This window comes from Tursiops truncatus, chromosome X (genome assembly GCF_011762595.2).
Source record: "Tursiops truncatus isolate mTurTru1 chromosome X, mTurTru1.mat.Y, whole genome shotgun sequence".
Lineage (NCBI taxonomy): Eukaryota > Metazoa > Chordata > Mammalia > Artiodactyla > Delphinidae > Tursiops > Tursiops truncatus.
This window is the reverse complement of record NC_047055.1, coordinates 100,854,544-100,869,738: the sequence shown is the minus strand read 5'-3', so window position 1 is coordinate 100,869,738 and position 15,195 is coordinate 100,854,544. Positions and strand designations below refer to the sequence as shown.

The 15,195-nt window shown below is 34.7% G+C and overlaps 1 protein-coding gene across 1 annotated transcript in view; it reads right to left on the bottom strand.

Moving 5' to 3' along the window:
* The window catches only part of LOC141277572 (dystrophin-like), a 334,453-nt gene that overhangs the window by 23,679 nt on the left and 295,579 nt on the right, over positions 1-15,195 (bottom strand). Inside the window, exons 14-15 of the mRNA XM_073798896.1 lie at positions 13,165-13,344; positions 2,627-2,802 (exon numbers count right to left, since the gene is read on the bottom strand). Coding sequence (XP_073654997.1) covers positions 2,627-2,802; positions 13,165-13,344 — 356 coding nt within the window. The remainder of the gene's footprint in view (positions 1-2,626; positions 2,803-13,164; positions 13,345-15,195) is intronic.

Sequence of the window (15,195 nt, the reverse complement as noted above, 5' to 3'; positions counted from 1 at the left end):
AGTCAGATAAAGAGTAGTAGGAGTAGAACCAGTAGTGTGTCAAAGAAGTTGAAAAAAGGGATCATTTTTTTAAAAATCAGCACCCAATAGATTGCCAAGACTACAGTCTTGACAGTTAAACACTAGCAGTTCTCACCTGGGACAACAGAGAATCACTAGCCACCATGATGTTTTCAGTCATGTTTGCATGACGCCTCTGGAACCATTATAGTATTTTAACCAAATTCCATCCTGCAGACAATGATCACTTACTGGATTTAATTGCTCCTAAATGTTTTCTCATTTCCTCTCTTTGTTCAGTCTAAACTTACCAATCTAGAGTCTTGCACAGAGTGTCCATGTTACCCTACTGTCCAAATCAGGATACATCTGAGAGTGAAAGTTGGTGCTTTATATAATTATGCTGGGACAAAAGGTGTAATTTGGGATGATTCAGGCAAACCAAGACACAAGATCACCTTTGTCATTTATCTACAAAAGAAACATGTTCTTACACGGTCCAGGTTCTGTAGTCAGGTTACCTCAGCTGAAATCCTGGCTCAGGCACTCTGAAGCTGTGTGTAATAGTAATAATAGCCATACCTATTTGGGAGGGTTAGTGGGAAGAATAAATGAGCTATGCAGACAAAGCACTTAATCTAGTGCTGAGTGCATAATAAAATCCTCAATAAGTGTTAGCTTTTATTTAAGTAATATATTCTTTATGTTCCCAATTGAACATGCTTCCAAGCACTTACAAAAACTGCTGAGAGCATATGATACAAACAGAATTTAGGAGACAAAATATTTCACCACTAGTCACACTTTCTTGAAAACAAAAAAGTACTCAGAACACATTTTTCCTAACCAAATACATTCTCCAAACAGGAGCCAAGAATAAGCTTTTGAAGACAGAGAATGATAGGAATCAAGTTGCTCTGTTAATATCTGTATTAGAAGGGTCCCAAACATATTAGGGGGTAGATCAACTAGGTCTCCATATTGCTCTGCTTGGAAACTTGTTGGAGAGCTGTTAGGTTGTTGCAAAGGATCCATAAATCCATGTGCCCACTAGGCATTGTCTGTAGACATATATTTAACAAGGCATCAAATTAATCGCCATGCTCTTAGGATTAATAAAAAGCAAATTCATTAAGAGCTTTACTGATTTATTTTTGCTGTCACATTCTTTCTCCATCAATGAATGTTAAAATTTCAACCACTATAATGAGTAGAGTTCTTGGAAGTTTCTGCCCCAAATAGAATGCCAATATTCAAAGATTCTGAGAACCATTTGACTGGAACAAGGCTCAGTAAACTTTTCTTGTAAATGGCCAGATAGTAAATATTTGGGGGTTTGTAGGTCATATAGTCTCTGTGACAACTACCCACCCCTGCCTTTCTGATGTGAAAGCAACCAAGGATGATGCATAGATGAATGAGTCTGACTTTGTTTTGATAAAACCTTATTTGTGCACACTGACCTTTGAATTTCAGAAATTTTCACATGTCATGAAATATTCTTCTTTTGATTATTTTCAACCACTTAAAAATGTAAAAAACAGTTCTCAGCTCATGAGCCCTACAAAAACTGGCAGCAGGCTGGATTGAGCCTGCAGGCTTCAGTTTGCTGAGCCCTGAATGAGAGGGTTCACTCAGCCAAGGAGCTCCAACCGTGGAGAAAAGCCCCGTGGTCTACAGTGGAATTATGAAAGTAGGTTAAAAGTCACGGATTAACAGGGAAGTACTGAAAGTCCCAAATGATGTACTTGAAAACTTTTCTAGGTGTTTCTTCCTTTGCCTAAAACATCTGACACGCTATTTTTGGGTATATGTTCTTCTCATGCTTCCCTACCCTTGTATACACTAATTCTAATGTCAAATGTTCCATGTGCTCCCAAACACATGCTGCTTAGAAACATTAAGGCAGGTTTTAATGTTCTTTCTTAATCTTAGGATTATAATAATTGGCATGAAAACGAAATTGTACCAGTTTTATGATTTTCATGCTAGCTTTTGCATTTATGAAATTTTATTCCCATCAGTTTAATATATCTACTGATTTACATAATACCTAACTTATCTACAATGTCTAGTTGAGAATATCCACGAAAAGCTCAGTTAAAAATTCTAACACCTACAAGATAAGACTTTATAAATATCAAAGAACAGGAAATCTGTTCTGTAATTACTCCTGATATAGGACACGCAGATTGAGACATTATGTTCTCGTAAACTAACAGAATGGATCGTGTCTATTATAGGTGTACTTCTTCTTCATGAAAATGTCCTTTCCATTACTGGAAAAAGGCATTTAATGCAAAAGTAGGCACTGAACAAGCAGGCTCTTGATAAGAAAAAAGGAAACTTTCAGGATAAAAGGCATCCATCACTTGTGGTTTCTTCTTTCAATCCAGAAAATAGTATTTCCATTAAGCATTCTGTTTTTGTTGGGATAGGGATTGCTTGGGGAAAATTTTAAAACTTACTTCATAATTTGTCTCACTTAACTGACATTATAGGCACCCGAGGCTTCTGGAAATATTGTTTAGGTAAAAACACTGCCATCAAAATAGCTGTAAATGAGTTTTCCTGCTTAACAATTACTCTTCGTTTGAGGATAAAGCCATGAGCAAAAGCTTCTCACCTTTTCCTAATTTCGGAATCCACAATAATCTGCCTCTTCTTTTGGGGAGGTGGTGGTGGGAGTTCCTCTTGGGCATGCTTTATGAGGATTTGTTCCCTCGTGGTCACCATAGTTACCGTTTCCATTACAGTTGTCTGTGTTAGTGATGGCTGAGTGGTGGTGACAGCCTGTGAAATCTGCAAGAAGTATCGAAACAGAGGTCACACACTGCTTGAAAGACTTCAGCAAAGACTGCTTGGAGTGGTGAAGGAAAATAATGAGAAACTGTTCCTGTTTGTTGGTAAATTGACCTTCAGATCAAAATAGCACCATATTGAACCCAAATCAAATTGTTTTATCTGACTTAAGTTATGTTGACTGAAACCACAAAGGAAAGTAATCTCAAAACCAAAAGTAAACTAGCGCCTCTTCAATTTATTGGTCAAGCTATGGGAAATAAGTGGGGCAAAGGAGGAAAACTTAGGGTGTCATTCTGTCATTTAATTAGACATGCTGTTTAAAGTGTTTACAACACTAATGTAAATTTTGCTCAGGTATGCCAGCACTAATTCCATTGCCTGGAACATTGTATATGTTTATTAAATAGTGCACTGAATGCATCTTTGGTTTTCATAAATATAATTATTTATAGTCTATAAATTTTTAGACAAAATTCTTTGAACTGTGTAATGAATGACTTTTTAATCAAATAAGTGATATGCCCTTTAGAAGTACAATAACAGATTAATATAAAATGCCTATTAGTCCAGAAATACATTTAAGCTGAATATTATTCGAATGTTAAAAAGCACGCTACACCTGTTTGATTTAAATTAGTCAATCTGTTAAAATATTTGAGTATCCAAAGTTAGCATTCAATTCTTCTTGGTTTAGAATCACACTAACTTTGTGTTCAGACTTTACAAAGATTTTTTTTTAGACATAGATCATCACTCTTTGAAATGATACGATTTGTGACCCAAGTCGTGAGAGGCCATTCCTTCAGTACACAGGCATTACCAGACAGACAAGTCACAAAACGGTGAGACATCCTCTTGCCTTAACCACCAATTCTGTCTCACAGTCCTCCAGTTATTAAGACTAAAAAGTTACCTCTTGTGATGTTAATCATTACTCTTCCAGTAAGCCAAATTTTTCGGAAGATCTATTTCCATGGAGACCAAAACAGGCCTGCTTTGGATCCACTTATACATACTAAATATACACATAGTCAAGGATCTGGTTGGGACTAAGATTAGATTTACTGATTTTCCTGAATTTGCCAAGGGATAAGAAAGAGGTTTGAGGGAACCTCCCTGCCTCACACATGATGACCAATTCCCTCAATGGGAAGAAAGCAGGGAAGCCTCATGATCTTCTGATTTCAGCTTCCAAATAGGAATTGACATGTAGTAATGAAATCCTTTGTCATGGTGTCTTATGTAAAAGTTGCTTTTGACAAATACATTTTGAAGGTGCTACCCTTTATGCAAGCCACATCTTTACATATGCCAAGGCCTTAGGGACTTCCATTTAGGTAGCCTAAATAGTTAAAAAAAAAAAAGACATTAAGAGATATCAAGTTTCTACATGTGCCAAGCACAGGTTTTATCTTCTCTAAGATCTCCATAGATTCATTATTCAGAATCAAGCACTGAGCTTCAAACTATAATTATATAGTCCATCGACAAGTTATGCCAAAATGAAAGCAGAATGTAACAGTTTTTAAAAATGCTTAAGATATAACCTCAAACCTAACTGAACTCAACACAAAATGACAATTACATGATAAAATTAATTCTACCTTTAACCAAAAGGAACACAGAGTTTTTAAGTAGGATTCCAAGAGCATTTAATTTTTTCAGAGTAACATTTTTTTTAACCATGGGCAAATTGTTTTTGCATACAATCAGGGCTTGAAGAAAATATTGTTCAGGTGGAAAATTTCTGCTTTTATATGTGCAGGCACCAGAATGCAGAGATTCTGAAAATACAAAGCTATTTTTTTGCAGTTATATCTAATGTTATGGAATATTTGTGCTACTGAATATTTGGCTGTGAAATTAATTTCTAAAATGTTATAATATCTTCTAACTGATGCTTATTATGAAATTGGATAGATGTGCCCACGGAAGGTAAAGAGAAATGGCAACATTATATACTATGAAAAGACATTTACGAATATAGCAAACCTTATAAGAAAGAAAAAATAATATTTTTAATAAAATAACAGCAGTCTGTAATTGTTCTACACTATAATCATCACTATACTGTATTTGAAACTACTTCATTTCCTTTGGGATACAGAAAAAAGAAAACATCTGTGCATTGATCCTGTAAATATAGGGTATAATTCATTATATATAACAAATTAATAATTACTTTCAAAACCTACTCCAGAATAAAAAACAATTGGTCATGTACTAAATTTCCCCATCACTTTTAGTTATTGACTGTAAACACTTAATTATATGTTAGAATCATTAAAAATATAGACAGGAAGGGATTATGGAGGTCACTGAGTATAACCTCCTCCTTACTACAGGATTCACTACTTCCAGAAGCAGACAACTCCTTCCTGAGTATGGCATCAAATTTTCCCATTGGCAAAGATCTTTACACCTAGTGGAAGCCTGCATTATTATGACTTCATTCATATAAAATTTGTTTTGGGAATTCCCTGGCGGTCCAGCGGTTAGGACTCTGTGCTTCCACTGCAGGGAGCATGGGTTCAATCCCTTGTCTGGGAACTAAGATCTCACAAGCTGTGCTGCGTGGCCTGAATCAATAAATAAATAAAATTTGTTTTGAACCCTGAAACAACAAAGAGTAAGGTGAGTATTGTTTCCACCTGACAGTCTTAAAGGTCTGAAGCTTGATAATCATGACTCTAATAAATCTTATTTCCAAGCTCTATAATACCAGGTATTTGCTAGAACTAGATTTAATCGGGTGCTCCAAAACCTAGATTTTCTGACTTTGGACATCATATTCAATTAAAGCAATCTAAAACTGCATGAGTTATTCAGCAGCTGAATCATAATGTTTCAATTAAATTCTAACATCTATTCGATATGTGTCACTACAGGACACCCAGAAACAAATACAATGGAATCTCTATTTTTAGAGATCTCACAGTATAGTAGTGAAGGTGACAACCACACAAATAATTGTGAGACAAGGTGAGTTCCATATGAAAAGTACAAGTATGGAAAATAACTGCATGTAAATGTCTTCAAGAAAACAAAATAGATTTGTTTTTAAATACTAGCCCCTTCATCTATCAGTTAACTAGCCAGTAAAAATGGAAAATAATTATTTGTCTTTAGGTTTGGAAGCTAGTTCCCCTTACAGTGATTAAAAGTGGAGGTCTCTGAGCCAGGCTCCACAGTTCTCAAACAACAGGACCACAGTTCACATCCTGTAATATTTGAGGAAGACTGGTTACTCTCTCAGAGCTTTGATTTCTTTTCTTCATATGTAAAACAGTAACGATAATACATCTCTCACAAGGGTGTTGCAAACAAGGCCTGCTTCATGGGTGTGCAACTTATGTAGTCACCCAGGTCCCTTCACTCAAAAGGATCTCATTCTTGGTTTCATGCTCTGCTGTCACCCTCTTGAAATTCTTCATAATTTTTGTAAAGAATCCCTGCATATTCATTCTGCACTGAGCCTCGCAAAATATGTACCCCATCCTGGAAGCAAGAATTAAATTACATAATGTTTGAACACAATAAGTACTCTCTTGCTACATATTAGTAATAACCACTAAAAAGTCCAGAGAAAATACAGGAATTTTTCTAAACCGAACCTTCTTTACTTATAAAGTGATATAGGTTAATTTCCAAAATTTACATTTTTCCCATTGTGAGAAAACCTGGAAGAGCATTTGCCCAGTATCTTGATAGTTCTAGGGTGAACGTCTTCTTGCATTAAGGTTGTATAGTTTGGGTAGGTCTAGAAAAAACATACTATTTTCAAACAATGAAAATCTTTCTTACCATTTTCTCTTCCATTTGTTTAAAAATGCACATTTTGAAAAGGAGCTACATGTACATTCAAGCATATTTAAAGAATGTAAAAGAGCATATAACGAAAGGAAACATTTCTTTTCCAGCACTGTGTCCAGTTTCTCATGGGCAACTAGTTGTATTTACCACCTGTTCTTATATTTTATTTTATTTTTTACTTCATTTTTTATTTTATTTTATTTTTTTGCAGTACGTGGGCCTCTCACTGTTGTGGCCTCTCCCGTTGCGCAGGCTCAGCGGCCATGGCTCACGGGCCCAGCCACTCCGCGGCATGTGGGATCTTCCCGGACCGGGGCACGAACTCGTGTCCCCTGCATCGGCAGGCGGACTCTCAAGCACTGCACCACCAGGGAAGCCCTGTTCTTATATTTTAAATTAACTTTGTGCTGTTATCTTTCTTTCAGTTTGGCCCATATTCTTAACTGCACCACTTAATTATTTAAATAGTCTTGACTTTGTAAGTTTTGATGTTAGAGATTTCTACTGGTATTGTGAGATACTATTTGAACATTTAAAAAAAAACTTACTAAAAGAGATTCAAATTATAAAAAAATTAGTTACCTAATTTATCTTATTATCATTATTATTAAAATACTTATACTTGTAATAATAGCTACCAGTCATGGAGCTCTCTCCACATTCCAGGCATTATGCTAGGTGCTTTGCATCCCTTATCTTATTTAAAATACTCAAAATAGTATCTGCAGTAAAAGCTTAGTAAGTGGTGGCTATCATTACCTCACAATGGCCCTAAGAATAAGTACTAAGTTTATTCCCATTTTATAGATGAGAGGTAAAAATTTCAGGCAGGTTGACAAGTGTTGATTGAAGTTTCTCGTTGTGTTCTTTATTACATACAGAACTTTAGAGTGATCACTGATTTTTAATGGGCATAGAGGGGTTGCAGTTCTACAGTTTAAAACATACTGCATAATCATAGCAACAGTTTTAGCTGATAACTGATATCCAGGCTTAAAACTATCTCCACAGGCATGGTAGCACAAGGCACAAATATGCGATGATGGTGTGAGGATTCAAAATTCTAAGCAACAGAAAGGATTTATATGTTGAACTTTATGAGAAACCTGGGGTAAAAGATCAGGTGCTCACAAAGGAAGCTGGGTTATTAATCAAAAGGCTAAAAAATGTTCTATCTCATGAACAAATGCCAAGGAATTAACACAGCTAGGTGTAGCATACAAGGAGTGCCCAAGTTCATGAGAGTGGCTTGGTAACTAAACTGTAATATCAATTACTGCCCTGTTTTGATACTGATATTAAGGCAATATAACTTATTGAATATATACTGATATTAGAATCATAAGCACAGAGTCAATATTCAAAAGATATCATAAAAGAAGTCATTCTCCTATTTGAAATGTAATATTATATGATGGTTAAGAAGGTTTATTCCGTAAAACTCTCTCTTTAATTTTATGTATTTTGTCCCTCACTTCAAATTCTCTTTGGTACACGTTGTCAGAATAAAGAGATACATGTTGGCTTCAGGATACATACTAAACACAGAATTTGAGCAACTGTGTGAATTAGCCACATCTGCAAAAATTCAAGAAGCAATGAAATTTATTTTTTCTGATCCACCTGACCTTCCTCTACACACCATCTGGCAGGAAGTAATGGAACACTTTCTTTAACTAGGGATGCAGATTATTAAGCATACAGAAAAAACTTGATTTTTTCTTGCTGTGTTATTTCATTTATTGTCAACAAACAACAGATTTATCATATAGATGCTGAGTATTTTATCTTAATAGTATTTTAATTACATACTCATGATGAGCGAAATGTAACTATTTCAGAAGCCAGTCTTCTTCTAATAGGAACAGAATTTCATTTTTATTATCATCTTCCAGCTGACTCTGAGATTTATACAATGGAGATAGTTGGAATCTCTTCACTAATTACTCCAGAGTTTTATATAAAATTTCAAGAAAAGAGAAACGCATCATAAACATTTAGAACTGGAAAGACACTACAGAGATCTTCCTAGACCAAATTTTTCATTTTAGAAATAAGGAATGAGTGGTTCCAACAGTTAATTCAGCTCTTGTCTCTTAAATTTTCAGTGCCTACAACATTTTATGTTGTTGTCGATAAATGAATTTACAACATAAAACCAATTGCACTGATGCACACAAGGCCTGTTCTCAAACATCTACTTTAGCTGAAGGTAGCAAAAGAATACAGTTAATTCCCAAGGTTATTTGAGCTATAACTTGGAAATTTTCTAATAAAACCTTTAACCTAAGCAATTAACCAAAAGATGCTCTAAAATTCAAGATAGTTAGTCCATGAATTAACTAAGATAAAAACCTAAAATAAATGAGGAAATTTTGTTTTAATTATGGGTTTTATAAAACCATTAAAATTGTTTTTTAATTGGCAGCAGACTGATTAGACTTGGAGAGCTTTCAGGAACCACTGAAAAGGGTTGTCAACTGAAAGGCCTTAGAGTATTTTTAATTAAAACCATTGGCAAAAAGATGAGAGGCAAACCAATTGCAACTACATTTCATGTATCAAGAGGTCTACAAAATAATGCTTTGAGAATGGGTACAGTCAGAATGTGCATGTAAAATATTTTATGGAGAGTAAAAACAGAGATCTTTAAAATATGAGAATGAACTCTGAAAAGAAAGGCAAATACAGAAATTTTCATCTTAATGCTTTTGCATCTATTTGCATGTCTGGTATTATGAAAAACACTAGCTTATTATCTTCAACCATGTTTTACATTACTTACATGTCTGGCAGGAGTTTTAAAACTCTCAGAAGGACATAAATAATGTAGAACAGATATATCCATACATAATAATCACTTTCTTTATTTGGGAATCCATGAGTACAGACACAGACACACACAGCATAAACATGTACGCTCATGTTCAAGGGGAGGGGAATTCTGAGGATATTAATTTTATCTTTAAGATATTTGTGCTCATAGTTCAGAACACTGAAAAAATGGTCATTAGGAATATAGCAAAATATTGATAAAATGGGAATAAGAGCTATGAACTTGCACGAGTCATAGAATGTTCCTTATTTCTGGCAAAGAAGATAATTTACTCTGTTTAAAAAAATCACAAGGCTATAGAACTTCTGGACTTATCTAGATAGATATATTCTTACGTCTAAACTCATGCTGCCAAGTCTAACATAAATTACCATAATAAATTATAAAGCAAATGAATAACATCCCCTTTCCATAGTATACCATGATTTCAGTTAAATGCGAAAACTAATATTTCAAATCATTTAAAGTATTAACTATAATGAATTTCTGACTATCGTATTCCCTAATTACAATCAAAATATAAATATGTCCACCAGGGGCACGGCATTTAGGAAAAATAGCTGAGTAAATTTCAATAAGCACGTTTATAAAAAAGTTTGGAGGAAATATAGGGTCATTCGAGTATTTAAATAAGTCAATTCAAGGTGTATTTCATTTGCTCTCTTTTCTAATTTTAAGCATCCACATAGCAAATGTTATTATTCTTTTTAACTTTTGGAAACAGAAAGTATTTCCATTTTCTTAGGCTGCCTTCTCATCAACTTCAGCATCTTCAGCTTGTGTCCAGGTATTATTCAAGCCAAACCTGACTCTGAAATGCAACAGAGCAGCCCTCATAGTTGATTTTTTTCATGTTTTGATCTCTTGCCATGCTACTGTTTCATAAGGTCAAAATCCCTCAAAGCCTTGACCTGAATAGCAGTCAAAATTTCGGGCACATGATGAGCACACATGAGCACGATTGGATGCCTTGTCATCTCAGTCACAATTCCAACACCCTACTGGATTTTAACCATTACCAGAACTTTGCTCATTCTTTATACCAATCATTTAAAAGGATTTTTAAAAGACTGAGTATATTGTGTCATTAATGTGACTATTTTTCCCCCACAAACATGCTGTAATATATGCATACAAGTGAGCTTTGTTCTTTAAAGTCACAACCTTACCCTCAACATTCTTGGAATTCTTATGCGATTTTGATTAAGTTCAATGTGACACGTAAGAAAGAAAACCACTTTTTTTTTTTTTTTTTTTTTTTAGTTACAAGATACTATTTCTTTTTTCACTCTATCTCCTTTTAATTCCTCTTTCCCTGGGTAGCTTCCTAAGAGCCCCCCACTCCCAAACAATGATTTGGATTGGGCCTATGATAGTGCATTTTTGGAAAAAACAAGGAGTGAAAAGTGAGACGTGAGCTTAAGAAAGGCTCAAGCTTAGTGTCCTAGGAAGCAACTTGCTAATATAACTCCATTTGTCTGCTTCTGGTCTGGTATAAGAGTGTATAATGGTTTAAAAATAAATTTAAAAAAAAATCATAGTGAACTTACAACAAGCTGTCCAGACTCACTAAACAGAATGCCTTGCATATCAAGAGAACCTTTTTTTCTCAAAATGCTTTCATGTCTATGGTTTTATTTTACCCTCATCAAACCCCAGTGAGCAAGTAGAGCAGATACATGTTTTATGTTGGAAATCATTATATAAGGAATTACACAAACCAAAGTTACTACTGTTTTACCATAGATTTCATAAAGTTCAAAAATAGGAGGTTAAGTAAGTTGCCCTAGGTGGTAGTCTCGTAACTTTTAAGCCATTAAAAAATAAGGTTTCTATTTTATTTTTTAACCAACTAAAATAATCAAATAAGTAAGATTTTGATGAGATGCACAAGTCTCATTCCACAGAATGAGCATATTTAAATACTAGCAATATACTGCTAGGAAATACTATCAATATATTGCTAGGAAGGTCTCCGTTCTTCCCATTTCAGGCAGCACTGAGGAACACCAGAATGTGGGGACTGGCACATATGTCACTGTCTTACTAATTCAATGTTTTAAAAAAATATGTTCTGCAGACTTTATCAAAGGCTGCATGCAGATTACTAGCCTACTGAATGAGATTTTCTGAGCACAAAATCTAGGACTATGCACTTGAATCAGTTTCCCAGGTAACTATTATGCAGACCCAAGTTTGGAAAACCACTGCCAATAGGGCAAGTGAACCAGAATGCAACCTTTTGTTAACCCCAGTACACCTCCGTGAATACATCCCCTTAAAGGTACACATTTCAAAATATCTTCATCAAATAATGCCAGTGCTTCTTAACATGGTAACTGACTATTTTACAGCACCAATAATCTATGGAACCAATGGGTATATATTGGAATGATATCACTGATGGTTTAAAAAGTATAACACTTTCTAATGTCTCACATATTTGTTACATAAATGCCAATGATCAAGCAAAGTAACCAAGGCCAGATTACATATAATAAGAAGAATCATGATCTCGTGGTAAAATCACTATTATATCAAGTAATTGCCAAAAATATAGTCAATAGAATTTTTATTATTGCCCAATGACTGTATGAGAAATTACTGCAATTGATACTCCTTCAAGTTTTAAATTTTAAATATGAATTTGGTTTTTAAAAAAAGATTGAACTGTGACTGAAAATCATATATGTTGGCTGATCATATTTTCTTAAATTATATTCTTGGAAGCAATACTTCAAACTTCATTTCTTCATCTTTCAACAAACATTTCCTAAGTGCCACTTATCAGATGCCAAGTATCAAAAAACAAATTCCGTGTACTGTCTCACAAGAGAGGAGATACATGCCTAAAGCTACTGAATGTGGCTTTAATAGAGGTGTGTGCATGGTGCATTGAACTATGATCTGTGACCAATTAGTAAAAGCTTCTATAATGTGAAACAATATGGCAGAATGTATTAAACACTATTAAACATAATGTTAATATTTTGAATGACTGCCCATGATTCCACCATCTAATAACCATATCAGATAATAAAAGTTTCTAGTTTAAAAATATCACATTAAAAAAAATTATCAAAACTTTTACAATTCTTAGCATAAAAACACATGACACTACAAGTAAAACATAGATGTTTTCCTAATCTACAGTCTATATGTGTTAGTATAACTAAGCAGCATGATTTTATGAATCAACAGTCTATGGCAGAAAATCCACTGGTTAAAACCTCACTTGCACTAATTGAAAGAAGTCTTCAGTGAAATCAAAGGACCTGGGCCCTAGTCCTGCTCTTATCACTGACTTTCCTTGGACAATTCACTTTTCCTCCCTAAACTTCATTTTCTCATACGTAAAATGTAGAGGTCAATTAATAGCCCTCATCATTCCAGGGATCATTCCAGTGTGATGACACAGTTCCCTAGCATTTTGTCCGACTGCTCTGAGTCACTCAGATCCTCATTCCCATTGAATTGGAGGGGATTACACTCTAAGGCAGTAGTTAGTTCAGTCCACTAGCACTCACTCCTCCACTTCTACCACATTCGCCAATGTCAAGGCAACCAAGAGAGCCATGTTGTTATTCAACTGAATACTTAGCAAGGACTAATCTAGTGACACCCTTTGCAGGGTTACAGCACCACTCTCTTATTGCAGATTTCAAAAAATCTGAAGGATAATTTACTGTAGGTTAATTATTATCACTAACCTGTGCTGAACTCTTTTCAAGTTTTTGGACTAAATTATCCCAGCGCTGGGCAAAGTTGTCCAGCCATGCTTCCATCTTTTGGGCTACCAATGTATTTTTCAGTGTTGAAAGAAGATCTTGGTTGAGTGAGCAGAGTTTGTCCATGGTTTGCTTTTTCTTTTCTAGATCGGTTTTTAAAACCTGTTAAAACAAGGAAGAACACAGACTAAGCCTAGGTTACATTTTATGAAACTCTATAGTTCAATTTGCTTTTGCATGCACTTTCTCATTTGTATACATATGGAAAGATTATAAATGTGCCTGCGAAAGATCGAGAGTTCATAAAAATATAAGTAGAAAATTATAATCCAAATAACGTTCCCTTGAAGAGAAATAAAAGTCAGATGTAGAATAAACACCTCGTTGAGGCACTTACGAACTACCTAAACATTTTTGAAGAACTGCCAAGTAAAAATGTAGCATTGCTTCAAAAGGCAAAACAGAGATCAACATATGGAAATTACTTTTTAACATTTGGAGGTTTTCTAAAGTGAAAGGCATGGCTCTTGGATGTTAGTGAATTTCTTTCTAATTTCTGATAGAATTCAAATAAAATATCACATGCCAGAAGTACTGAAGAAAAGATGGTGAACTGAGAAGATGAGCATGGCTAAGGGGCCTTCCCAATCTGAAATGCTGTGATTATTTGAATAAATTTGCAATATTATTTATTTCTATGATTTTTACATTCTTTTCATTATTTGGATACAAAAATCTTGTTATTCAGTTTACTGACTTTTTCATTTTTTAGCATCTGTTATTAACTTTCAGCTATTTGAGTAATTATCTTCTAAAGCTAATTTTAGAGCCCATTAAGTAACAGAACTAAGTAACTGAGTATAACACAAATCCTTTGGAATCACTTTGCGTGTTTACTAAATGCTTGTGTTTTATGAAGTATTTTTATACCATTCATATTTCCAAAGTTCCTGGGAGCTATGGAGGGTTACGCATGCCATTTGGTTGATACAGAATGAATAAACAAAGTGGCTTGTGTGAAATCAGTAGATCAGGGCAGCTTATTCTTTCATTTTATCCATTAAGGTCAACCTATGCTTTGGGAAATCCCATTTCCGTCTCCCAAATGCTAGTCTCTGATGTAATTTGTAAACATACAGTAAGAAGAAAGAAAGGAGAGAATTATTTTATGGCCCCTTTACAATCCCCTTTTTGGCAGCAGCAACTACAACGAACATAAACTAAGCTGTGAGACCTGTCCTTCCAAAATAAATGCAAATTTATTTAAGTACAACTAACATTGCACATGGCAAAGAAATGAGTATGAAACAGATGTCCCAACTGCTCATGAACCAAAGTGTCATCGACAGAGAGAAATCAACATACACACCCCTTCCCACCCCACCCCCACCCTCCGCTCAAAGGACACTTTATGTAGTTCATTTTGGCATGCCACCTGCATTGATAGCTCTTAACTGCAGACTGCTCCAGTGTCTCCTTCAATTAGTTCATCCTTTTCTCAGAATCTACTTCACCTGGTGTTCTTTATATTGCAGTCTTACTGCAAGCCATTTTTAGGGAATAAAAGCAAGTTTTGAAATGAATTTCTAGTTTCTCCTCAATAATTGTTTTTTTCACTATTTTTTTCTAAGTCTGAAAGAATGCAATAGACCAAAATATGAATTAAGATATATAAGCTGAATCTGAAGACGGGGAAACCATTTGTGTTGGAAATTTATGGGTAGTCTCATGTTACCTAAAAAGATTTTCTTAGATGATCTATAAAAGTAATTGGATACCCAAAGAGATTTAGTGGCAAATGAAACGAAGCCTCCTGTGTTAACATTAAACCAAATGAAGAAGCTCTTAGCGGGTTGTGGGGGGGGATGAATTGGGAGATTGGGATTGACATATATACACTACTATGTATAAAATAGATAATTAATAAGAACCTGCTGTCTAAAAAATAAATAAAATAAAATTCAAAAAAAAAGAAGCACTTAGTGAACATAACAAAAATAAAGGGAAAATTTG